Source organism: Phaenicophaeus curvirostris, chromosome 10 (genome assembly GCF_032191515.1).
Source record: "Phaenicophaeus curvirostris isolate KB17595 chromosome 10, BPBGC_Pcur_1.0, whole genome shotgun sequence".
Classification (NCBI taxonomy): Eukaryota; Metazoa; Chordata; class Aves; order Cuculiformes; family Cuculidae; genus Phaenicophaeus; species Phaenicophaeus curvirostris.
This window is the reverse complement of record NC_091401.1, coordinates 26,476,830-26,500,000: the sequence shown is the minus strand read 5'-3', so window position 1 is coordinate 26,500,000 and position 23,171 is coordinate 26,476,830. Positions and strand designations below refer to the sequence as shown.

Below are 23,171 nucleotides of genomic sequence, written 5' to 3'. Positions count from 1 at the left end.
AAACGACAACCCAGGAGATGTGACAATGGCCCCACAACTGTCCACCACCACCAAAATGCTCCTAGGGCACCATGAAGGTGGAACAAGAAGAGAAATGGGCAGGGGAGGGCAGGTCTGGTCCCACAGGTGGGTCCAGCTCGCTCCACACCTGGTGTGTTCGATGAATTGAACAGCACCAAAATCTTTCATGCACGGGTTTTCTAGGGATCATCAGAAAGGCAGGAGGGAAATGGCACTTACAAAAAAACCATGATGTTCACATGATGAGATTCGCCTTTCTCTGATGCTCTTTTGAACTTCCTTTCCTCAGTTCGAAACAATTCTTTTGAGGCAGGTCACAGCTCTGGAGTCCTGAGCACAGGAAGGACATGGAGCTGTTGGAGTGAGTGTTGAGGAGGCCACAGAGATGATTGAGGGCTGGAGCCACTTTGCTATGAGGCCAGGCTGAGAGAGCTGGGGTTGTTCATCCTGGAGAAGAGAAGGCTGAGGGGAGACCTTAGAGCAGCTTCCAGTGCTGAAAGGGGCTCCAGGAAAGCTGGGGAGGGGCTCTGGATCTGGGAGTCCAGGGATGGGATGAGGATGACGTTTTTGAACTCAAAGAGGAGATATTGAGATGAGATCTTGGGGAGAAATGTTTTGCTGTGAGGGTGGGGAGGCCCTGGCCCAGGCTGCCCAGAGCAGGGGTGGCTGCCCCATCCCTGGAGGGGCTCAAGGCCAGATTGGATGGGGCTTGAAGCCCCTGATCCAGCGGGAGGTGTCCCTGCCCATGGCAGGGGTGGGACTGGATGGACTTTGAGGTCGCTTGCGACCCATGAGGTCTCCTCAGAGCCTTCTCTTCTCCAGGCTGAACAACCCCAACTCTCTCAGCCTGGAATGCAAAGTCCTCTCTCCAAATCCTTATCTCCTGAGGCTTCTGAGAAAAGGGCAGATGGTGGCAGGGATTTGGCATCCTGGGCACCCTGTGAAGGAGCCAAATTGCTCCTGCAGAGCAGCGCAGATCCCTTTAGACAGACCCTCCTTCTGTACCAGGGCAGGCAGGAAGAACAGCAAGACGGTGGCAAATTCCTGCTGCATTTGCTGTCCAGCGATAAAGAACAATCCCTGCCCAACGCTTTCCTTCCACTCTTCATTTCACTTACGCTGCATCGGAGACAGCTATTTGACAGCCTGCTTCATAAAGCGTCATCATTAGGAACAAGAGTTAACAGCCCTTTTCTCTCCCCGACAGCTGCCCCAGCACGACTCGGCCAGGGCTGCTCTTCCAGGACGGGCAGTTTTCACATCTTCTATGACTTGGAGCACAATGTTGAGCTGGTTTTGCCCTGGCAGGTTCTCCTCGCAGCTGGGAAGATGCAGAAATTCCTTAGGGATCTGGATGTTTAAGCTTATTTTGTCAGAAAAGAAGGATGGAGAGCAGTATGTCCAGCGGGGTGTCCGGTGTCCCTCCGAGTGCAGCCCTCTGCCTTCTGCAGCTGTGGCTCCAAATGAGGGAGCTGATGCCCTGCTTGGCTGTGGGGAGGGGGGCTGGACAAGGAGGTGATGGAGGGATCCCCACCAACCTGGAGATGCTCCAGAGCCGGGGTGGCAGGGACAAGTGGGAAAATGTGACCAGGGTGCTGCCCGTGGCCACCAGCCCATGGCACTTGCTGGATGTCACTGTGTCACCTCGCATTCCCACCCAGTTTTGTGTCACGGGATGGAGCTGCCCCTTCTCCTGGCGATGCCGGAACCATGAGGGGGTTCTCGGGCAGGAAAAATCACACCCAGCGCTTGGCATTTCTCAGGAAGGAGTGAAAATGCCTCAAACGTGAGGCCCCGGCCAAAGGGGAGCCAAGGGCTTTGCTATGGAAATGCCGAGCCGTGTCCCCTGGGGCTGGTGGCTCCCAGCACCTCACTGGGACGGGGCAGAGCTGGGACCTTTGTTCTCGCTGGCATCTCCCTGGCGGATGCCGGTGACCGAACCCAAAGCCCTGGGTCCCACCACGCTGGCGCCAGCAGGTCAGGAACAAGGAGCTCCTTTCAGGAAGCGAGAAGGAAAGCAGAAAAAGACATTTTAACATCCAGGAATGGAAATGATTCAGGGGGGCTAAAACAGAGAGAAGAGAAGGAGGAAGGTCCTGGCCTCTTTCCGATGTTCATGTGGCTTTGTCACATTGTCCCTTGCGTTTCCTGCCTTACACAGACATCCAAGGTATGGAGGCAACCTGCTCTTTCCCAGAGCACTGGGGCAGCAGCAGCAATGGAGCCGTCTCAGCAGCAGCTGCTCGTGGGAATGTCCTTGTCAGCCTGTTCCAGCCTGGGTCCCCCCATTGCTCCAGCTCAGCCTCCACCAAGGCTGCTGGGGTTCCCCTGGCAGGAAGGGAATCATGGACGAGTTTGAGTTGGAAGGGACCTTAAAGACCATCCAGTTCCATCCCATGGGCAGGGACACCTCCCACTGATCAGGGGCTCCAAGCCCCATCCAACCTGGCCTTGAACCCCTCCAGGGATGGGGCAGCCACCCCTGCTCTGGGCAGCCTGGGCCAGGGCCTCCCCACCCTCACAGCAAAACATTTCTCCCTAAGATCTCATCTCCATCTCCCTCTTTCAGCTCAAAAACGTTCCTCCTCATCCCATCCCTGCCTTCACTGATCCAGAGCCCCTCCCCAGCTTTCCTGGAGCCCCTTTCAGCCCTGGAAGCTGCTCTAAGGTTTCCCCACAGCCTTCTCTTCTCCAGGCTGAACAACCCCAGCTCTCCCAGCCTGTCCTCATAGCAGAGCTGCTCCAGCCCTCTGGTCATCGTTCTTCTCCTTCCTCTACCAAGAAAAAGCCTTTTCAGTCACCAGCTCGTGAAGCAGCAAGGAAAGGAGTGAGGGGATCGGGGAAAAGGCAGGAGAGCCCCATCCCCACCCACACCCTCCCCAAGCACGTTGAGGAGTGTTCCCCAACTGAGTCACAGCCGTGGGAAATGCTGCAGGAATGGGGCTGGTACCCCCGTCCCCTCGGGAACAGGCTGGGAGCTCCCCGCTCCGTTCACCCCACGCAGACTCCGGCACCAGCAAACAGCACAGGAGAGGAGCTTGTGTGGTTCCTTGGCCTCCAGCTCTCCTCCCCGGATGGTTGCGCTTGGAATCGAGGACTCGGGAGGGAAGCAGGTACTTGGAGGAACCTTTACATGGCAGAGAGTGGGAGATGCCCCTGCCCATGTGGGAGGCATCCTAGCCCATGGCAGGGGGGTTGGAAATGGATGATATTTAAGGTCCCTTCCAATCCAAACCATTCCATGATTCTATTGCCATGGGGCAGTTCGGTGAGTCCAGCATCTTGGACTCTCATCACCACCACCCCAGGAGATGCTCTGAGCCCAGCCTAGAGCCGGCTGGAATCTCCTCCCCATCGCAGGCGCCTTGCACTGCCCGCAACGCCCCAGTTCCCCAGGCTCGGCACAGCCGAGGCATTTTGGGAGCCGTGAAGACAGCCGAGGTGATCTCATCCCACGAGTATTTTCTTGGCTCGCCTCACTCCAACGCCTCACCGATAACGCTCGGCAGTGAGGTCAGAGGGAGGGTTTTGCATTGCGGAGCCGTGTGTCACCCGCAGAGTCTGGGACACTGGCACCTGCGCTCACCCGCTGCTCCCGTGGATCCAGCTGGGGCTGTGGGTCCCTGCCCCACAGCACCGGCTTTCCACCCCCAAACCCCACCTGGGCGGCGGGTCCGTGTGGGCAGCCCCCTCCGTACCCCTGACGCCACCTTCTGCCTGCGGGTCCCGCCTGGCACGGGGCTCCTGGCTGCCGTTTTGCCTCCTCTGAGGGAAAAATGAAAAAGCTGAGACTTTTCTTACCTCCAGCGTTAGGAAGAAAAAGAGGAAGCTCTTCAGATCACTTTCCAGAGGGGTGTTATCAGCCCAGGAGGGGTTTCCTGCTGCCAAAAATAGTGCGGTATTAAGATAGGAAGGGAAGCGGGATGACGCGGGCAGAGATAAGGTTGGTGGATGAGCTGGGAGACAGAGCCTGGATGCCAGGGGAGCTGGGCTGGCTCGCTCGGCGTGCATCACCCCATGCCCTTGCAAAACAGCAGGGCAGAGCCACAGCTGCACCCCCAGATGGGCTCCTGCTGGGCTCAGTACCTCAGAAGAATGTGTCCGTCCATTCATTCATCCATCCATCCATCCATCCATCCATCCATCCCTTCATCCTTCCCTCCATCCCTCTGTCCATCTGCCTGGTGCTGGGCCTGAGCTGGGGTTTCCAGGCTCAGCACGTGCTGAGGGACATGGGGACAAGGGCCGTGCCCTCCTCCCCTCCCTGTGAAGGTGGATTTCACACCAGTGGAGGCAGCAAAGCAAGGAGACGAGGCTGGAGATCCCGTGGCTTTTGGGGTGCTTTGGGTGGCTGAGGGCGATACTGGGGTGAAATGGGATGGATTTCACACTAACAGAGGCAAGAAAGCAAAAAGATGAGGCTGGAGACGGCCGTGTGTCACCTTCTCGGGTCTGTGGTGGACAGAAGATGCTGAAGTTCCCTCTCACAAGAGTGGGAGCTCAATGTCCCGTAGCAAATTAGCGATTTTCCCTGCACTTGCCCTGCCGCCCCCCTGCCCATCTGCCAGTGCAGGGCTGCGGGAGCTCTGGGCTCCGCACGTGGGCTCTTGGGGCTGAGATGGAGCTCTGGGCTCCACACGTGGGCTCTTGGGGCCGAGATGGAGCTCTGGGCTCCGTGCTTGGGCTCTTGGGGCCGAGATGGAGCTCTGGGCTCCACACGTGGGCTCTTGGGGCCGAGATGGAGCTCTGGGCTCCACACGTGGGCTCTTGGGGCTGAGATGGAGCTCTGGGCTCCGCACTTGGGCTCTTGGGGCCGAGATGGAGCTTGTGCTTCTCTGCCATGGATTTGGGGTTCTCAGCATCCCCCTGCAAAGAGAAGATGGGGCTTTTTGGCGTTGAAAGGGGAAAAAGGAATCTGATCCTTTTTATAGAGACATGGAGTGATAAGACGAGGAGGAATGGCTGGAAATTGGAGGGGAGGGACATTTAGACTGGACATAAGGAGGGAATTCTTCATGCTGAGGGTGGGGAGGCCCTGGCCCAGGCTGCCCAGAGCAGGGGTGGCTGCCCCATCCCTGGAGGGGTTCAAGGCCAGGTTGGATGGGGCTTGGAGCCCCTGATCCAGTGGGAGGTGTCCCTGCCCATGGCAGGGGTGGGACTGGATGGGCTTTGAGGTCCCTTCCAACCCAAACCATCCCATGATCCTATGATCCCTGCTTTGAAGAAACAGCTCCCTCCAACCCTTCATGTCCCCACGCATCCAACCCACCCGTTACAGCCCCGAAGATGAAGGCTGTGGATCCGGGACAGGTTCTGGTCCGGATTCAGGCTCTGGGGCCACGCTGTGAACGTCGTCAGCCCCACAGGAAAGGGAAACTGAGGCCGGGGAGAGGAGCCCCAGGAGCAGAGCCCAGGCTCGACAACAAGAGCCCTCGCAGGGCCCCCAGACGGGGGCCGCCAGGAGGGGGGCGCGGGGCAGAGCAGATGGGGCCGCAGGTTTCGGGGGGGCCGGGTTGGGGCCGCAGACAATGGAGCTTCTCTGCGAGCTGCCATTGAATGGGGAGGACGGAGCTGGCGGGCAGCTGGCAGGCAGGGCCGAGCCCCCCCGACGCGGCAGCTGCCGGACCCCGCACGCGTGCGGCACACACGGCGCACACCGGCCCCTCGCGCGGGCCCGGCACACGCGTGGCCCTCACACAGACCAGCACACGCGTGGCCCTCATGTGGCCCTGGAACACGCGTGGCCCTCATGTGGCCCTGGAACACGTGTGGCCCCTCACAAGGCACTAGCACCCTTGTGGCCTCTCGTACACCCCTGGCACACGCGTGGCTCTTTGCACGCCTGTCCGTGTGTCTGTGCCTGTGTCCCTGCCTCTGCCTGTGTCCACACTGTCTCTGTGTCCCCTGTCTGTGTCTGTGACGGTGTTGATGTCCCTTTCCTAGTCCTCCTTCTCCCCTTCTCCTTCTCCTTCTCCTTCTCCTTCTCCTTCTCCTTCTCCTTCTCCCCTTCTCCTTCTCCTTCTCCTTCTCCTTCTCCTTCTCCTTCTCCTTCTCCTTCTCCTTCTCCTTCTCCTTCTCCTTCTCCTTCTCCTTCTCCTTCTCCTTCTTTCTCCTTCTCCTTCTCCTTCTCCTTCTCCTTCTCCTTCTCCTTCTCCTTCTCTCCTTCTCCTTCTCCTTTTCTCCTTCTCCTTCTCCTTCTCCCTTTCTCCTTCTCCCTTTCTCCTTCTCCTTCTCCTTCTTTCTCCTTCTCCTTCTCCTTCTCCCTTTCTCCTTCTCCTTCTCCTTCTCCTTCTCCTTCCACTTCTCCCCTTCTCCTTCTCCTTCTCCCTTTCTCCTTCTCCCTTTCTCCTTCTCCTTCTTTCTCCTTCTCCTTCTCCTTCTCCTTCTCCTTCTCCTTCTCCTTCTCCTTCTCCTTCTCCTTCTCCTTCTCCTTCTCCTTCTCCTTCTCCTTCTTTCTCCTTCTCCTTCTCCTTCTCCTTCTTTCTCCTTCTCCTTCTCCTTCTCCTTCTCCTTCTCCTTCTCCTTCTCCTTCTCCTTCTCCTTCTCCTTCTCCTTCTCCTTCTCCTTCTCCTTCTCCTTCTCCTTCTCCTTCTCCTTCTCCTTCTTTCTCCTTCTCCTTCTCCTTCTCCTTCTCCTTCTCCTTCTCCTTCTCCTTCTCCTTCTCCTTCTCCTTCTCCTTCTCCCTTTCTCCTTCTCCTGCCCTTTTTCTTCTTCTTCTTCTCCTTCTCCCCTTCTCCTTCTCCTCCTCCCCTTCTTCTCCTTCTCCTTCCCCTTCTCCTTCCCCTTCTCCTATCCCCTCCTCTCCTCTCCAGCTCTCTCTCCTCTCCCTCCCCTCCCCTCCGGTCTCTCCTCCCTCTCTCCCGTCCCCTCCCGGTCCCACCCCCCGCATTCCTCACATTCCTTCTCCGCCCGCCCCGCTCCGCCAGATCCGCGCTGCGACATGAGCCGGTGAGTGCTGACCGGGACCCCGGGACCCCCCGGCGGCTCCTCGGGGCGCCTCCTTCTCCGTTCCCACCTTCCAGGGGGGTCCCGGGGCCGTGGGAGCCGTTCTCGACCCCCCCGAGCCAGCCCGGGCTCCAAACTCATTCCTTACCCCCGCAGCCGTTCCCAGCCTCAACTCCATTCCTAACCTTCCTGAGCTATTCCCGACTCCCAGAGCCGTTCCCGGCCCTCGGAGCCGTTTCTGACCCCCAAATCCTGTCCCATTCCCGACCCCCAGCCCCGTTCCCGACCCCCAGCCCCGTTCCCGACCCCCAGAGCTATTCCCAACCCTCAGAGCTGTTCCTGACCCTCAGATCCAGCCCCATTCCCGACCCCCAGCCCCATTCCCGACCCCCAGAGCTATTCCCGACCCCCAGAGCTGTTTCTGACCCCTAGATCCAACCCCATTCCTGACCCCCAGAGCTGTTCCCGACCCCCAGCCCCATTCCCGATCCCTGGCCCCATTCCCAACCCCCAGATCCTGCCCCATTCCCGATCCCCAGCTCCATTCCTGACCCCTGGAGCCGTTCCTGACCCCCAGATCCAGCCCTGATCCCCGACCCCTATCCCCATTGCTGACCCTTGGAGCCATTCCTGTCCCCCAGCCCCATTCCCGACCCCTGGAGCCATTCCTTACGCCGAGATCCATCCTCATTCCCGACCCCCATCCCCATTCCCTACCCTCGAGCCGTTCCTGGCCCCCAGATCCATCCCCATTCCCAACCCTGGAGCCATTCCTGACCCCCATTCTCAGCCGCGGCTGTGGGTGTGATGAGCGTGCCAGCGCTCGGCGGTGCCCGTGTCCGCGCTCCTGCCCTGCCCGCATGCCGAGCGGGATTCCCGTTGGACAATCCCTCGCTGACGAGGCTCCTCGCCGCGTTCTGCCCGAGCCCGTTCCCAACTATCCCTTCTCTTCCCGGCGCAGGTGCCTCGCTGCGGCCGGTTGCTGCTAAGGTCCCTTCTCCGGTTGGAATCGTGGCTTTGCCGCCGGCGCTGGCGGAGATGAGGACGGCGGACGACTCCAACGGGACGGTCCTGCACCGCCTGATCCAGGAGCAGCTGCGCTACGGGAACCTGACGGAGAACCGCACGCTGCTGGCCATCCAGCAGCAGGCCCTGCGCGGCGGCGGCACGGCCGGCAGCCCCCGCTCCTCCCTGGAGAGCCTGAGCGCCGAGGAGAGCCAAATGGTGCAGCAGTCCACGAGGCAGGAGCCGCAGGGCCAGGAGCACCACTCCGACCACGGCTACTCGGAGAACAACGTCTACCGGCTCTGCCACGCCAAGGCCGAGGAGCTGCCGAGCTACGAGGAGGCCAAGGCGCATTCCCAGCTTTACGCCTCGCAGCGCAGCGGGGCCGAGAGCGGCGCCCGACGCCACGACGAGGGGCTGAAGGACCTCAAGCACGGCCACGTGCGCTCGCTGAGCGAGCGGCTGATGCGGATGTCGCTGGAGAGGAACGGAGCCAAAGCGCAGAGCCCCATCAGCGCGTCCCACAGCTACCCCCAGCTCTCGCGCCACCACCAGCTCGCCGCCCTGCGGGAGCAGCAGCCCGAGGCGCCCGAGCCCCGCGGACCCCCCCCGGAATATCCCTACGGCATCCCAGCCCAGGACGTGTACCTGGCCGAGCCCCGACCCTGCTCCCGGGAAGGTCCTGGGTTTCCTCATCCTGAAATCAGGTAACCCTTGGCCCTCCCGGGCTCTGCTTTTTGGGGTACCTTCCAGCCAGGATGGATGCTCGGAAGATTATGGAGTCATGGGATGGTTTGGGGTGGAAGGGACCTCAAAGACTATCCAGTTCCACTCCTGCCCTGGGCAGGGACACCTCCCACTGGATCAGGGGCTCCAAGCCCCATCCAACCTGGCCTTGGACACCTCCAGGAATGGGGCAGCCACCCCTGCTCTGGGCAGCCTGGGCCAGGGCCTCCCCACCCTCAGCATGAAGAATTCCCTCCTTATGTCCAGTCTAACTCTTCCCTCTCCAGTTTACACCCAGTGCCCCTCGCCCTGGCACCACAAGCCTTTGTGAACAGCCCCTCTCCAGCTCCTTGTAGCCCCTACAAGATGTGGGATGTGGAGTAGCCAGGAGGTGGGACGGTTGTTTCCAACTGCCTTGTCCTTGCGGGGCCGGATCCAGCTCAGCCCGTGGAGCTCTGTGAGGAATCTCTGGCACTCTCCTCTCCTTGGTTTTCCTCAGCACGGCTGGGTTTTTCCAGCTGGAGATGGAAATCCCACTGCCTCCGCAGACACTGCCCTCTCCCTATGCACCAGGAGGAATTTGAGGTTAATTCAGGAGCTGGGACCGGCTCAGGGAAAGGTGCAGCGTGGAACAGGCGTGGGCAGGGCAGGAGGTTCCCTGGAAACCCACTCTGGTTCGTTCCTGGTGCTGTGGGATTGCTGCGGAGCTCAGCCTGGGCGATGAGCAGCAATGAGCCGGGCAGCTCTCCCTGTCCCTTCCGCAGCTTGATGCCTCCAGCAAAGCCCCAGGTTGTCTCCGAGAGGGCCATGGAGAGGTCTGGGAAGCCCGGAGGTCCAGGCATTGCCTGGCATTCCGAGAGGGCTGGAAGCAACTTTTTCCAGTGTGGAAAATGATGTGAAGAGGGGAATTGGAGGCTCAATGGGAGGACACATGCTGCTCCCAGCCTTGCTGATCCACCCAGGCAGAGCGCGATAGCATCTCCGGCAGCAAAACCTTCTCCTTCCAGGGAACAAAGAGGGGAAGGGGAGCCATGAGGAAGATGTATTTCTTCTTCCTCACTCCTAGATCATCCCGCAGGAATGCAGGCCCTTGGCGGGCAGCCCGCGGCAGAGCGGGGCCCAGGCGCACGCTGCCGCCTCGCTCGCTGGTGCAGGCAGCGCGATGTCGAGGAACTCGGGGTGGCCGCACGAGGGGTGCTGGCCCCGCTCCTGGGGATGGCGAGGACGGAGTTAGAGTTTGGTGGTGAGGAGCTGTGCCAGGAGCCCTGGCTTTGCCAAGGAAACAAGGAACAGGAGCAGCACCGCCAGCTTCCGAGGGGCGTCCTTTGTGGAGCTGTCGCCTGTGGCCCCGGCAGCGGGATGGCCGGGGCGCTGGAGCCCATCCTGACCCACCAGCCACGTCCTGAAGTTGTTGGGTCCAGGCAGCCCTGCAGGATGGGGTTTGTCTTGTGTTTGATGGTGCTTGGGCGAGCGCCTTTTAGAAAGCAAACTCTTCCCAGCCCTGAAAAGCAGGATAGGCACTTCACCGAGCCTTCCTCCTCCTTTGGGGTGACCCAGCGGCTCCGGCACCCGCTCGGCCCATGGATTTTGGAGCGGTTGGTGGGGATGTTGGCGATGCAATTGGCTTTTCCACCTTGCCAAGCCCCCTGAGCCTCCCTCTGCTCCTCCTTGCAGGGTGCTGCCCACCCACGTCCCCACCGCCTTCCTGCCGCCGCCGGGCGCCCTGGGTGCCGCGGGCGTGGAGGCCCTGGTGAGCGCCTCGGCTGGCAGCCGCCTGGCCCGGGCGGACACCGTCCTGCGGGAGAACGAGAGGCTGCATCGGGAGAACGAGAAGCTGCGGTGGGAGCTGGAGAGCTGTACCGAGAAGGCGAGCCGCATCCAGAAGGTGAGGCAACAGCCGTCACACCGCGTCGTCGCACCCCCCTCTCAGAGATGCTCAACCAGCTGCTGTGAAAATTCACCCCCTTTAGGGTTTTAATCCCTTCTCCTCCTCCCTCCTTGTTCCCCTCCGAGCAGCTGCGGTGCTGCAGCAGCCGGGCGGGGGGAGAAGGAGCCTATTCTCCGGTGACCCCCCTCCCTCCGCCTGTCCCCCCCATCCCTGGCCGCCACAGAAAGCCCTTTGTGTGGCCGCGTACAAGGGGCGGCTGTTCCCCGCTGGCCGGGCTGCAGCGCAGCCAAAACCTGCAGAGAGACTCTTCTGCAAGAAGAAAGGCAGAAAAAAAAATTTGTTTCCCCCCAAAAAACATGTGCTGGAGGGGTCCCATGGGTGCGCTGAGCTCCTCTGGCAGCTGGGGCCGGGCTGAGCGACCAGGGGGAGCTCTGGCCAGCGTCTCCCTTGCCTTTTCTCATTCCACAAATGTCTAACCCTGGGCTGTCCCTTCCTCCGCCCCAGCTGGAGAGCGAGATCCAGCGCATCTCGGAGGATTATGAAAACCTCGTCAAGGCGTCTTCCAAGCGGGAAGCCTTGGAGAAAGCCATGAGGAACAAGAGAGATGGGGAGATGCGACGGCTCCAGGACTTCAACCGGGACCTGAAAGGTGAGGGGCCCTCCGTGTCCCCATCCCTGTGGCTGCTCCCTGTCCCCGGGGTATTTCCATGGGACGCTTGGCTTCTCCCTCTTCCTCCGGTCAAATTGTTGTATTGAAATCTCAATTGGCTTTAATTTCCTTTGGAGCAGAGCGGTTGGAATCGGCGAACAAGCAGCTGGCCAGCAAGACCCAGGAGCGGCAGGAGAGCAACCAGGGCAGTGTGGCCAAGCTCCTGGCGCAGAGTGAGTCCCCGGGGATGCCCGTCCTGGCCCCGTGGTACCTGTGAGCGTGGCAGCGGGGCTCGGCACGTTCCCTTTCAGCGGGAGGAGGTGATGGGTGGCGAGCGGGAGCTCTCGGCCTTCCCCAGGGAGGATGGAGCCGCTCTTGGTGCTGGACTCGAGCCATTAATCCCAGCCGGCTGGCCGGCCGGCGGCGTGACCCGCATTCCCCACATTCCTGCCGCCCCGCCGGCTCTTCCAGCACCGAGCGCACTCCCGCCCTGCGCCAAGCCGGCCCTTCTCGCTCTCCTCCCTCCTCTGCCTCACAGATGCAAAGGCTTTTGCTGGGGGAAAACAGACCTCCATCCATTATTTTAGCACAAAGACATGAGCAGGGGAATCGCATTCCCTTCCCTCAGGTGGCTGGATTCACGCTGGGCAGTGGTTACCCTTCGGTAGCCCAGATTTGAGCTGGAATGTGGCAAATGGAGGTGTTTGGCCGGGCTGCCCCTGGCCCCGTTTACGTTGTGTGCTGGGGAGGGACACACGGCTGATTTTTGGGGAGCAAAGACCCCTGTGGGGCTTTGTTGAGCAGCCTTAGGGCAGCAAAGCCTCCTCGACTGACTCTTGGTGGGCTCTCTTGCAGGCTATGAGCACCAGCAGGAGAAGGAGAAGCTGGAGCGGGAGGTCTCGCTGCTGCGCAGCGCCCACGAGGAGCAGCGGCGGCGGGCAGAGCTGCTGGAGCAGGCGCTGGGCAGCGCCCAGGCGCGGGCGGCCAAGGCGGAGGCCGAGCTGCGCAAGAAGCGAGCCTACGTGGAGAAGGTGGAGCGGCTGCAGGCAGCCCTGGGCCAGCTCCAGGCCGCCTGCGAGAAGCGGGAGCAGCTGGAGTTGCGGCTCCGCACCCGCCTGGAGCAGGAGCTGAAGATGCTGCGGGCTCAGCAGGTGGGTGCTGGGGAGACAAAGCGGTGGGTGCTGCATCCTCCCACCTCCTCCTCGTCCTCTCTTTTGAGTGTTTTTAGAATCATTGGATCATTTAGGTTGGAAAAAGACCTTTAAGATCATCAAGTCCAACCCATAACCTGGCTCTACCAAGCCACCACTAAGCCATGTCCATGAGCACCACAGGAATGCTCCAGGAATGGTGACTCCACCTCTGTCCTGCACAGCCTCTGCCAGGGCTTGACAGCCCTTTCCGTGAAGAAGTATTTCCCAATATCCAACCTAAACCTGCCCTGGTGCAACTTGAGACCATTTCCTCTTGTCCTATTGCTTGTTACTTGGGAGAAGAGCCCAGCACCCACCTCACCACAACCTCCTTCCTGGGAGTTGCAGAGAACGATGAGGTCTCCCCTCAGCCTCCTCTTCTCCAGGCTAAACAGCCCCAGGCCCCTCAGCCGCCTCTCAGAACCCCGTTCTCCAGCCCCTTCCCCAGTTCCATTCCCTTCTCTGGACGCACTCCAGCCCTTCAATGTCCTTCTTGGTGTGAGGGGCCCAAAACTGAACCCGGGATTTGAGATGTGGCCTCACCAGGGCTGAGCACAGGGGCACAATCCCTTCCCTGCTTTTTCTGGCCGCCCCACGGCTGATCCGAGCCAGGATGCTCTTGGCCTTCTTGTCCACTTGGGCCCCTGCTGGCTCATGCTCATCCACCGTTGACTGATACCCCCAAGTCCTTCTCCTGCAGGCAGCTTTCCAGCTGCTCTTCCCTAGCCCGGAGCTGCATGGAGTTGTTGTGACCCAAGTGCAGGACCAAGTACTGAGCCTTGATGAACCTTTTTTGCAGAGGCAGGCGGGTGCCGCGGGTGGGGGAACGCCGGAGCTGAGTGCCCACACGCTCTCTGAGCAACTGAGGGAGAAGGAGGAGAAGATCCTGGCCCTGGAGGCTGACATGACCAAGTGGGAGCAGAAGTACCTGGAGGAGTGCACCATGCGACAGTTCGCCATGGACGCTGCAGCGACAGCGGCCGCCCAGCGGGACACCACTCTCATCAGCCATTCCCCTCGGCACTCCCCCAACAGCAGCTTCAACGAGGACCTCCTCCTGGCCAGCCACAAGCACCAGGAGATGGAGAACAGGTAGGTCCACCTCACCGACAACCTCGTGCCATGGTCTGGCCGGGCAGTGCCCACGTCCTCCTCCCCTGCCTCCGGCTCCTTTCTCCGCTTCTGCCTCTTCTCCTCTCCAGGTTGAAAGTCCTCCATGCCCAAATCCTGGAGAAGGATGCCATCATCAAGGTCCTGCAGCAGCGCTCGCGGAGGGACCCCAGCAAAGCCCTCCAGGGCTCCCTGCGGCCGGCCAAGTCCGTGCCCTCTGTCTTCGCCGCCTCCACCGCCCTGAGCTGGCCGGGGACTGGCCAGGGCGACCGGCTGGCCGAGAGCAGCTCCCGGGGCAGCCCAGGTAAAGAGGCACCTGCCTGATCTCTTATCGCTCTCTACAACTGCCTGAAGAGAGGTTGTAGAGAGGTGGGTGTGGGTCCCTTTTCCCAAGGGACAGGTGCTAGGACAAGAGGGAATGGCCTCAAGCTGTGTCAGGGGAAGCTCAGGCTGGACATCAGGGAGAATTCTTCACCAAAAAGGTTCTCAGGGGCTGGCAGAGGCTGCGCAGGGAGGCGGTGGAGGCCCCATCGCTGGAGGGGTTTGACAGACAGGTGGGTGAGGTGCTAGGGGATCTGGTTAAGCAGTGGACAGGGACGGTTGGAGTTGATGATCTCAAAGGTCTTTTCCAGCCTAGTGATTCTATGATTCCTCCTTCGCTTGGCAGCAGGGAGTTGCCTGCAATTGCCCTTTGGTTTTGGAAGGAGAGCTGTTGGGGAGAGGGGGTTCTCTGCTGAGCCGTAGGGACTGGCCAGAGGAGCCAGTGATCCTTAACAGTGTCTCCTCCAGCAGGCAAAGCCACCGCCGAAGGGGCAGCAGCGCCCACTGCCCTTCCCCTGCCCCTGCCCTCGCACTCCAAGCACGGCAGCAAGGACGGCAGCACGCAGACGGACGGAGCGGCCGAGAGCAGCGCCCAGGGCGAGGGCACCGGTGAGTTCTGAATCCTCAGCACAAGGGGATGGAGCTGTTGGAACGGGTCCAGACGAGGGCTACAAAGCTGATCTGAGGGCTGGAGCCCCTCTGCTACGAGGACAGGCTGAGAGAGCTGGGGTTGTTCAGCCTGGAGAAGAGAAGGCTCTGAGGAGACCTTATAGCGACCTTATAGCGACCTTCCAGTACCCGAAGGGGCTACAAGAAAGCTGGGGAGGGACTGTTTCCAAAGGTTTGTAGATAGGATGAGGGGCAATTGGTGTAAACTGGAGGGGTTGGATTTAGGCTGGACATAAGGAGGAATTTCTTCACGCTGAGGGTGGGGAGGCCCTGGCTCAGGTTCCTCAGAGCAGGGGTGGCTGCCCCATCCCTGGAGGTGTCCAAGGTCAGGCTGGATGGGGCTTGGAGCCCCTGATCCAGTGGGAGGTGTCCCTGCCCATGGCAGGGGGGTTGGAACTGGATGATCCTTAAGGTCTTTTGCAACTCAAACTATTCTATGATTCTGTGAGTTCCCTGGGAATAGCTGGGGCAGAGCTGGGGATGCTCCAGCACGTGGCCTTCGCAGCAGGAGATGGGCGTTGTGCAAGCATCAGTGATGTTTGAAGGCATTCGAAAGTCCCCTATCGAGGCTGGTGGGTTTGAATCCCTGCAATCACGCGTTGCTTACGTAATTTTAAGGTGTGGAGCTTTTTTCTTGAATGCTATCAGGGGAGGCTGGAGCTGCTGGTCCTTGGGCAGTGTGGGCACCGTGCTGATGCTCTTCTTTCTCCCCAGAGACCTCGGCCACTGCCAGAGCCCCAGACCTGTCTGACATGGTGGAGATCCTGATTTAAGTCCAGCCAGGGGCTGCATGCCGGCCCCTCTGCCCTCCCCGCCTGCAGCTGCCTGGGACGGAGGGGCCTGTGGGAAGGAGGACGGAGCCTGGAGCTCAGCGGTGTCTCCGAGGGCCACTGTCTCTGTTCGGTGCCCGCACGGTTTCCCAGCTGCGCGGGGCGCACTGGAGCCTGGGGACCCTGCAGCAGTGGCAGGAGCTCCCAACCTCTCTGTAAATACACCCAGGATTTGTACGATGGGAGCAAACATATTTATCATTTCAGTCTCTTCTTCCCGAGGCGGGGTGGGGGGGTTTCTTCCCATCCCCTCCCTCATCAGCTCCATCCTTATCCCACCTCTGGGTCTCGGCCAGACGCGTTGACCCAGGCGCTTGGGCTCCGACTGGAAAATCCCGCTCCGTTCACCTGAACTGTAGCCACCAGCTGATGTCTCAGCGCGGAGGCAGAGCTGGAAGGAATCCTCTGTGGGTCCCATCCACCGCTTGCCTCCACGCGGACCAGACGAGCGCTGGGAGCCCCAAACCTTCATCGCCTGCGTCCTGCCTTGGGGTTTGCAGCAGAGGCAGGCGAGGGGTTCAGGATGGGACAGCAAATTGCAAATGTTCATCACGGGGATGAAGGGTGGAGGAGAAACCCCCTGGGAAGCGGAGGTGAAGCGCTCGGAGCGAAGCCAGGGTGGAGGCGGTGGGATTCGCTGCCCCCCTCCTGGCTTCAGCCCCCCCGTGCCCAGCTGCTGGCAGCTGCCTCCTGCCCGTAGCCAGCACCGACGCTGTGTTCCTCGGAGCTCGGGCGCTTCCCCTCCTTGCCCATCGTGCCTATACATGTATTTTTTTCCTTTTCTCTCTCCTTTAAACGCGTGCATTTGCTGGACAACTGCATTTTTTATTTTTCTCTCCCAGACACGTAAAAAATGCGTTCGGTTCTCGTGCATTGTTTACAGAGTAGAAAACAAACAAACGAAACAATTATGAAAGAGGAAAAAAAGAAAACCAAACCCATGACTTAATATATTTTATATTAATATTGGTGTTTCTTGTTAAGTATTTTTTTTCGTGCTGTGAACTTATTTTTTTTTCCTGCCAAAGACGGTGAGTTCTTGTTTGTGCGTTTTAAGTTATCTGAAGTATTTAAACGTAAACCTGGCTGTTGCGTTGTGCCGCCCTATACCGAGGTTGCTGTCGCATTCCACTTGGTATAACAATATTTTAATAAAAAAACCCAAATATTGACCCGCAGTTACTGATTCTTCCCCTGCGATGGGGCGAGACGGAGGTGCCGCAGTGGAGAAAGGGTCTGGGGTGGTGAAATGCTGCCCTGTAGTGTTCTGATAAATCCATCCTGGTGGGGATCCTCCTCCTCTTCCACACAAGATCCCCACCATGGAGCCTCCTTGAGGGCCACATCTTCAAGCCCGGTTGTACCTGGTCCCCAAGATTTGTCAGCCACCTCCACGCCCTTCCCACTCCACTTGGCTCTTTGATTTTCTGGAAGACCAGAAGTTCTGCTGGTGTTGGAGCTGGGGCTGCTTTAGGGCTTCTACAGCCACATTGTGCTGCTCCCCAGCCCTTTTGTTCGCTGCTCTCATTTGAATTTAATTTCTAATTGCCCTCGCAAGGAGCATCCCGGGGGACTCGGCTGGGGCTGCTCGGGTGCTGGCAGGCAGGCTGGGCTTTCCCTTTCGTGCATCGCTTGGTGTTTACTGGCAGCTCCTTTTGGGTTATCCTGCCATCCCTGGGGACCAGAACTCATCCAAGTCTCTACAATGGGCTCTATGCAGGCTGATGACAGAAGAAACCAGCTCTGCTGTCCCCTCCTCCCTGGAAGGTGGCTCGGGATTGCCAGCCTTGGTGGAACTGTGACGCTCAACGCTGGCTCAGCTCTATTTTTCCCATCCAGGAAGGAACGTGGCTGAAAATCTGAGGATTCCTGTGGCCACGGGATGAGTCTCTGTCCCTGCAAAAGCAGCTTAGAGAGATTCAGAGCAATGGGAAACTTGGAGCCCAGCTCCTCCTTCCACCGTGGCTTCTCCGAGCCAACAAGCTCCATGCTCAGGGCAGGGGCGAAGGTGGGGAGGAAGAAGGCCAGCGACGGGGAGGGCTGTGTGGGAAGTTCTCAGGGAGCTGCTGCTGGTGGGATGGAGCTGAGGGCCCTACCTGCCCTGCCTCCCTGTCTCCTGCTGCCCGGGAAGGCTGGCAGCATTCCTGGCATTCCGCAGCTCGCACGCCCCACGCTTTATTTACCCGAATCCGGAGGCAGAGCGGCTTTGCCGCAGGTCTGCAAGTTTGCAGGCAGCTTTCTGTGCCCAGGGATGGAGGGAGGAGGCTCCTGTGGAGACCTCTGCCCACCTGCCCATTGCCCCAAGCACCCACATCCCCAGGGCTCTCGCTGTCACCAGGAGCCAGAAGGAGCACAGAGGCAGAGAAACATGGAAAAATGGGAAAAACCCCAAACCCAGCTGTGAATAGGGGAGCTGGGCTGCAGGGAGAGGATGCCCAAGCTCAGCAGGTTGGGGCAGGAGCTCATGGCTCCTTCTGCTGCGTCCCCAAGGGTTTGGTTAGGTAGGGTTGCTTTTCAGCTGGAGCAGCAGCCTGCTGGAGCCACGTCCCTTGGCGCACGGATGGCTGCTGTGGGTGTGGGTTATCGCCTGCTTTATCGCTCTGTCGTCACAGGCATTTCCCACCGCTCCTTCCGCATCGCCTCCCTGGGTTTCACCATCAGCATCGCTCAGCCCCACGGCCCTGTATCCCGCGTGGGTCCCGTGCAGGCCGGGACGTGTCTCTGACACCGTGGTGCCGTTGCCGGTGATTCTTTTGCTGTTTCAGCTGAAATACCATGTAGGAGCTAAACTTCCTGCTCCCATCCCCGTGTCTGGGATCTCTGCATCCTTGATCTTTGTGTCCCAGCATCCCAGCATTCCAACATCCTGACCCTTGCACCCCTGTGGTCCTGCATCCCTGTGTTGCTTGATCTCTGCATCCTTGTAGTCCTGCATCCCCAGCCCTTACATCCCTGCTTCCCTGCATCCTTGATCTATGTCTCCGTCCCCACAACCCTGCATCCCTGTGTCCCCAGTCCCTGCATCTCTGCATCCCCCTGTCCTTAATTTCTACATCCCTGCACTCCTGCATCTTTGATTTCTGCGTCTCTGTGTTCCTGCATCCGTGATCCTTGCATCCCTGTGTCCCCAGGGCCCTAAGACAGGGCGGCCAGAGATGCCTGGTGAGCTGTGAGCGGGACTGGTGCCTCGATGTGGCACCTTCTGGGGGCTGGAGAGATGAAAAAGAGCCAGCGAGTTTCACTCCAAATTCCACCACTGTCACTCTGGTGGCTTTGAATGAGACGCCTTATTCTGGGGCAGCAGCTCTCATGGGTGGAGGGAAGGTGGCTCCTCTGGCCTGGCGACTGTTCAGGGTGGTGCAGTTGCTCCCGTGATCCCAGTAGGTCCGGACAAGGCTGGGGATTTTGTTGGGGCCCCACGGCCATCGGCTAAGTCCCAATTCCAGCTAGGAGGACCTCGTTCCCCTGGTGCCACCCCCCAGCAGCGCCTCTGCCACCTCGGTTCCTGCTTTCCTTCGTTTCTCTTTGGAGCCTGAAGGTTGGAGCTTGGTCCTCGGAGCATCCTCAGAACCTGGCGTGTCCTCATCGTCTCCTCATGTATCTCGTCTCCTTCTCCACTTGCCAGATGCCAGAGCTGGATGAGCAAAGTCAAGCTCATCACCACCTCCTTATGCTGGTAAACAGCTCTTTGGAAAGCCAAAATCTCCCCACCAGGATTTGGGAGAAAGGGAATTTCATTCCTTTTCCAAATAATCCCAATTCTCGTGGGGGAAGCTTGGCAACGCAGCTGCCTTCCCAGCAAACCAGTTGGGCAAACCGCGGTGCTTTCTCCTGCCTCAAGCCCTGGCTTGTTCTTCTGGCCGGCAGGAATGAAGCTCTCCCCGCCAGGCCTGCCAAACCCTTCCCTTCCTCCTCCTCCTCCCTGCATCCCTTGCCCCATCGCCTTCCCCGGGGGGTTTGCTGGAGCCTGGGGGCTCCTCTCCGTGCCCAGGGCTCATTGGGGGCCTCTCCCAAAGTCCTTGCGTTGAGCTTTGTGCCCCGCTGCGGTTACGAGCCACCCCAAACGTCTCATCCTAGGCAGGCGATGGAGCAGGAGGGACCCACGGGGCAGGGTGCGTGGTGTTATTTAGGGGGGATGCACAGCCCCGCGTGCACAGGGGGCTCCAAGATGCTCCAGCCGCCCCTCTGTGGAGCCGTATGAGCGTCCTCCAGCACCGGCAGCTCCTTGTCCATCCCACCTGGCCCCCGGTCCCTCCTGAAGCTCTTCCTCGTGGCTCTGGCATCGCGGTGGGGATGCTGGCGGGGATGCTGGCGGGAGGCGCTTTGCTGGGCTCAGCAGAAGCACTCGGGCTGCAGCGTGTGCTCTGCAAATTCCTCATTCCTCTTCCCTGCGCTGTGCCGCCCTCCTGCCATCTTTGCATGCAAACAGTAAACAGGCTGTTATTATCCCGGATGCTTTGAATAACTGTGGCTATTTTTTCTCTTCGCAGTATTCTAAAAAGGCAAAAAATTCCCTGCGGTTTCTGAGTCAACCTTTTTTTCTCCTCGCTCTCTTTTCTTTCCTTCCCACCACCTCTGCGACCTTGAAAAACCAGGCGGGCGAGCTGGCTTGGCTCTCCCCGCTCGCACCCGCTCCTCAGCCGAGCTCCGACGGCCGCTCGGGCTGTCCCCGTGGCTGGCAGCGAGGGAACCTGGGGCCAAGCCTGGTGGCAGAGCAGCCCCGGGCTGGCGGTGGCGAGCAGGATCCAGCCCCTTGGGCACCTTGCCCATTGCCTCCCCGGACCAAGTGGCTGCGGATGCTCGAGGTGGTTGCGGATGCTCAAGGGAGCTGGGATGCTCAAGGAGTCTGCGGATGGTCCTACTGAATCAGGTTGCTCCAAGTCCCATCCAACCTGGCCTTGGACACCTCCAGGGATGGGGCAGCCACCCCTGCTCTGGGCAACTGGGGCCAGGGCCTCCCCACCCTCACAGCAAAATATTTCTCCCTAAGATCTCACCTCAATCTCTCCTTTCAGCTCAAAAACGTTCCCCCTCGTCCCATCCCTGCGTTCCCTGATCCAGAGCCCCTTCCCAGCTCTCCTGGAGCCCCTTTCAGCACTGGAAGCTGCTCTAAGGTCTCCCCGCAGCCTTCTCTTCTCCAGGCTGGACAAATATGCCAAGGGATTAATTGTTGGATGGAGAAAAATCATGGTCATTAGAAGCTCATTTGGAAGGAAGGGAGGTGAGGCTTGCGGCACTTCCTTGGAGAGACGCGGGGGATGGAGACGCTTGCAGCCATCGCTCAGGGCGGGGAAAGCCCTTAAGAACCACTGAACTTCATTCCCCAGGTCTTAACACCAGCACTGAGTCACTGCCCAGTAACACTGCTCAGGAAACGTCAAGCGAAACATTTTCTCATACAGAAGAGCATCATTTCTCTTATTTTTCTTCTTTTAATAAGTAATAAAAAAAAAACCTGGCTTCTTCCTCCCAGGAAAAATTGGCTGTTTGGCCTTTCTGCCCGCTGCTGGGGAGGGACGTTTTATCCTGATTTTGCTTCATTTCTCTACTTTAGAGCTAAAAGTCTTCTAAAAAAAAAAGCATGAAGAATTCATAAAATCACAGAATGGTTTGGGTCGGAAGGGACTTCAAAGCCCATTCAGTCCCACCCCTGCCATGGGCAGGGACACCACCCACTGATCAGGGGCTCCAAGCCCCATCCAGCCTGGCCTTGAACCCCTCCAGGGATGGGGCAGCCACCCCTGCTCTGGGCTCCAGGTCCTTGTGAAAAGCCCCTCCCCAGCTTTCCTGGAGCCCCTTTCAGCACTGGAAGCTGCTCTAAGGTCTCCCCTGAGGCTTCTCTTCTCCACTTGAACATCCGCAACTCTCCCAGCCTGGCCTCGTACAGGAGCTGCTCCAGCCCTCGGGTCATCTCCGTGGCTCCTCTGGACCTGTTCCAGGACTGGTTGATGGAAGAGAAGGTGCCTATTTCTCCCTGTCCTTATGCTTAGGAAATTCACAGAAACACTCAAATTTAGGGAAAACCAGTTGGCTTTGGGCCAAAGGGAAGTTTTAACTCCCAGTGCTGGAAATGTTGATGTGTGTGTTTTCCTCGACTTTTTTCACTGTGGGGGTACAGGGTGAAAATCACTTCCCTTGAATCCCTTAAGTCCTCAGTTGAGAAAGTCAGAGCATGTTTCATCTCCAGACGATTCTTCGGAGTCAGGATGCCGCGGCCACCAGTGGAGCTGGGCCAGGAGCCCCCTGCCCTCCCCGGGTTGCCCAGTCATCGTAGCCACTTGCCCTGCACCCTCCCTGCGGCCGCTGCAGCCTGGAAGCTGTGAGCAGTGGGGCAAGAAATCATCACAGAGCCCAAAACGAGGGAAAAAAACGGGTTTCAGGGAGAAAAACACAAACAGTGAGAGGCAGAATGTGAATTTTGGCCTCGATGGAAAATGACACAGGCTGGAAAATATTCCCACCCGCATTTTTACAGCCTTAAAGTGCGATCCTTTCTGGTTTTCTTTTCCCCTCTTGCACGGGGTCCAGCAGCAGTAATGCTACACCGGAGATCCCCGGGGGTTTGGAAACAACACCGAGTAAACAGGGGTCGGGATGGAGGTGGGTCAGGTCCTCGTGCGCCTGGATCCACCGAGAGCAGCGCCGGCCAAGCCTCTGTCACCGTGACTGGCCCTCCTGGAACTCCTGGCATGTCTTGGAGCCACCAAAAGTTTAGGAGTGTGTTTCCAAGGCAACCCAAACATGTTATTTTTTCCAGCTGTCCAAGAAAAAAAAAAAAAAGTGGAATTTAAAATGAAAAAAAAAGAACCAGAGGAAATTCTAAGAAAATTAAATCAGCCGGAAAACTGGCAGGCGGGTCCCTCTCCCTGGTGTCCCTGATGGATTTTGGCTGGAGAGAGGCAGGGAAGATGCTCGTGGGGTGAGCGTGGTCCTCTCCATGCAGGGATGCGGAGCAGGGCTTGCTCACCAGCCAGGGCTATTCCGGAGCTGCTGCCCCGCGCACCAGACCAAGAGCAGCCCCGTCCGAGAATAGAGACACCACGGAGACACCTATTTCGGATTGTGTCCCTGCAGAGTTAAAAATATGCCTCCAGCACTGGGAGAGGTTCTTCTGCAGGGCCCAAACTCAACTCGCCTCTGCTAAAAAGCTCTCATATTTCCACCTGCATCATCGCTCCCTTTCCATTCAATGGCCCATGACTCCAAGAAGGATATTGAGGGGCTGGAGTGTGAACAGAGAAGGGAATGGAGCTGGGGAAGGGGCTGGAGAACAAGGGTTCTGAGAGGCGGCTGAGGGACCTGGGGCTGTTTAGCCTGGAGGAGGCTGAGGGGAGACCTCATCGCTCTCTGCAGCATCGCCGTGCACCCCGACCTTCCTGCACACAGGGACCAGGTCGCAAATCCCAGGCATGTTTTTGTACTCTGCTTTCTTGTTTATCACTGCTTGTAGGGAGCGATCTCTGCTCTCCTCCTCTTGTATGCCAGGCATCTGCTGGCAGAGCTGTCGGATGAGCTCCCTGCCGCGGAGCTGCAGCGAGGGAAGCCAGGCGGCTAACACAGCCCCTTGGGCTCTGCAAGGTCCAGGAAGACCATAAGGGAGAAGACAACCCATGTAAGAGAGGGACACGAGAGCCGCAGCTGCGGCTGAGCTCAGGGAGGCAGCTGGTGGCTTCGTGGGCATTTGTGCTGCAAAGGAACGGGAGTGACAGGGAACAAACATCGCCCTGGGGACTGCTGCGCCACGGGGAGCAGGAGGTGGCAGAAAGCATCGCTTTGTGGTAAAGCAAGTCAGACATCACATCACTCTGGTCAGC

General features: G+C 59.1%; 1 protein-coding gene across 2 annotated transcripts; it reads left to right on the top strand.

Annotated features, from left to right (window-relative positions):
- The first annotated feature begins 7,758 nt into the window (after nt 1–7,758).
- Nucleotides 7,759–16,529, top strand: AMOTL2 (angiomotin like 2). 2 transcript variants are annotated; one of them, XM_069865215.1, is made up of 9 exons: nt 7,759–8,678; nt 10,372–10,582; nt 11,090–11,234; nt 11,375–11,467; nt 12,090–12,385; nt 13,227–13,519; nt 13,630–13,841; nt 14,330–14,467; nt 15,242–16,529. In XM_069865215.1, the coding sequence occupies exons 1-9, from the start codon at nt 7,774–7,776 to the stop codon at nt 15,298–15,300; spliced, it is 2,352 nt and encodes a 783-aa protein (XP_069721316.1). In that variant the 5' UTR covers nt 7,759–7,773; the 3' UTR covers nt 15,301–16,529. The 2 variants fall into 2 exon arrangements, with proteins under 2 accessions (XP_069721316.1, XP_069721315.1); XM_069865214.1 differs by having other exon boundaries at nt 14,327–14,467.
- Nucleotides 16,530–23,171: the final 6,642 nt, after the last annotated feature.

Coding starts and splice junctions, on each gene's coding strand:
- AMOTL2 (XM_069865214.1), top strand. CDS start 7,774: ATGAGCGTGCCAGCGCTCGGCGGTGCCCGTGTCCGCGCTCCTGCCCTG. Junction 12,386..13,226: donor AGATGCTGCGGGCTCAGCAG/GTGGGTGCTGGG, acceptor CCTTTTTTGCAG/AGGCAGGCGGGTGCCGCGGG. Junction 14,468..15,241: donor CGCCCAGGGCGAGGGCACCG/GTGAGTTCTGAA, acceptor CTTTCTCCCCAG/AGACCTCGGCCACTGCCAGA.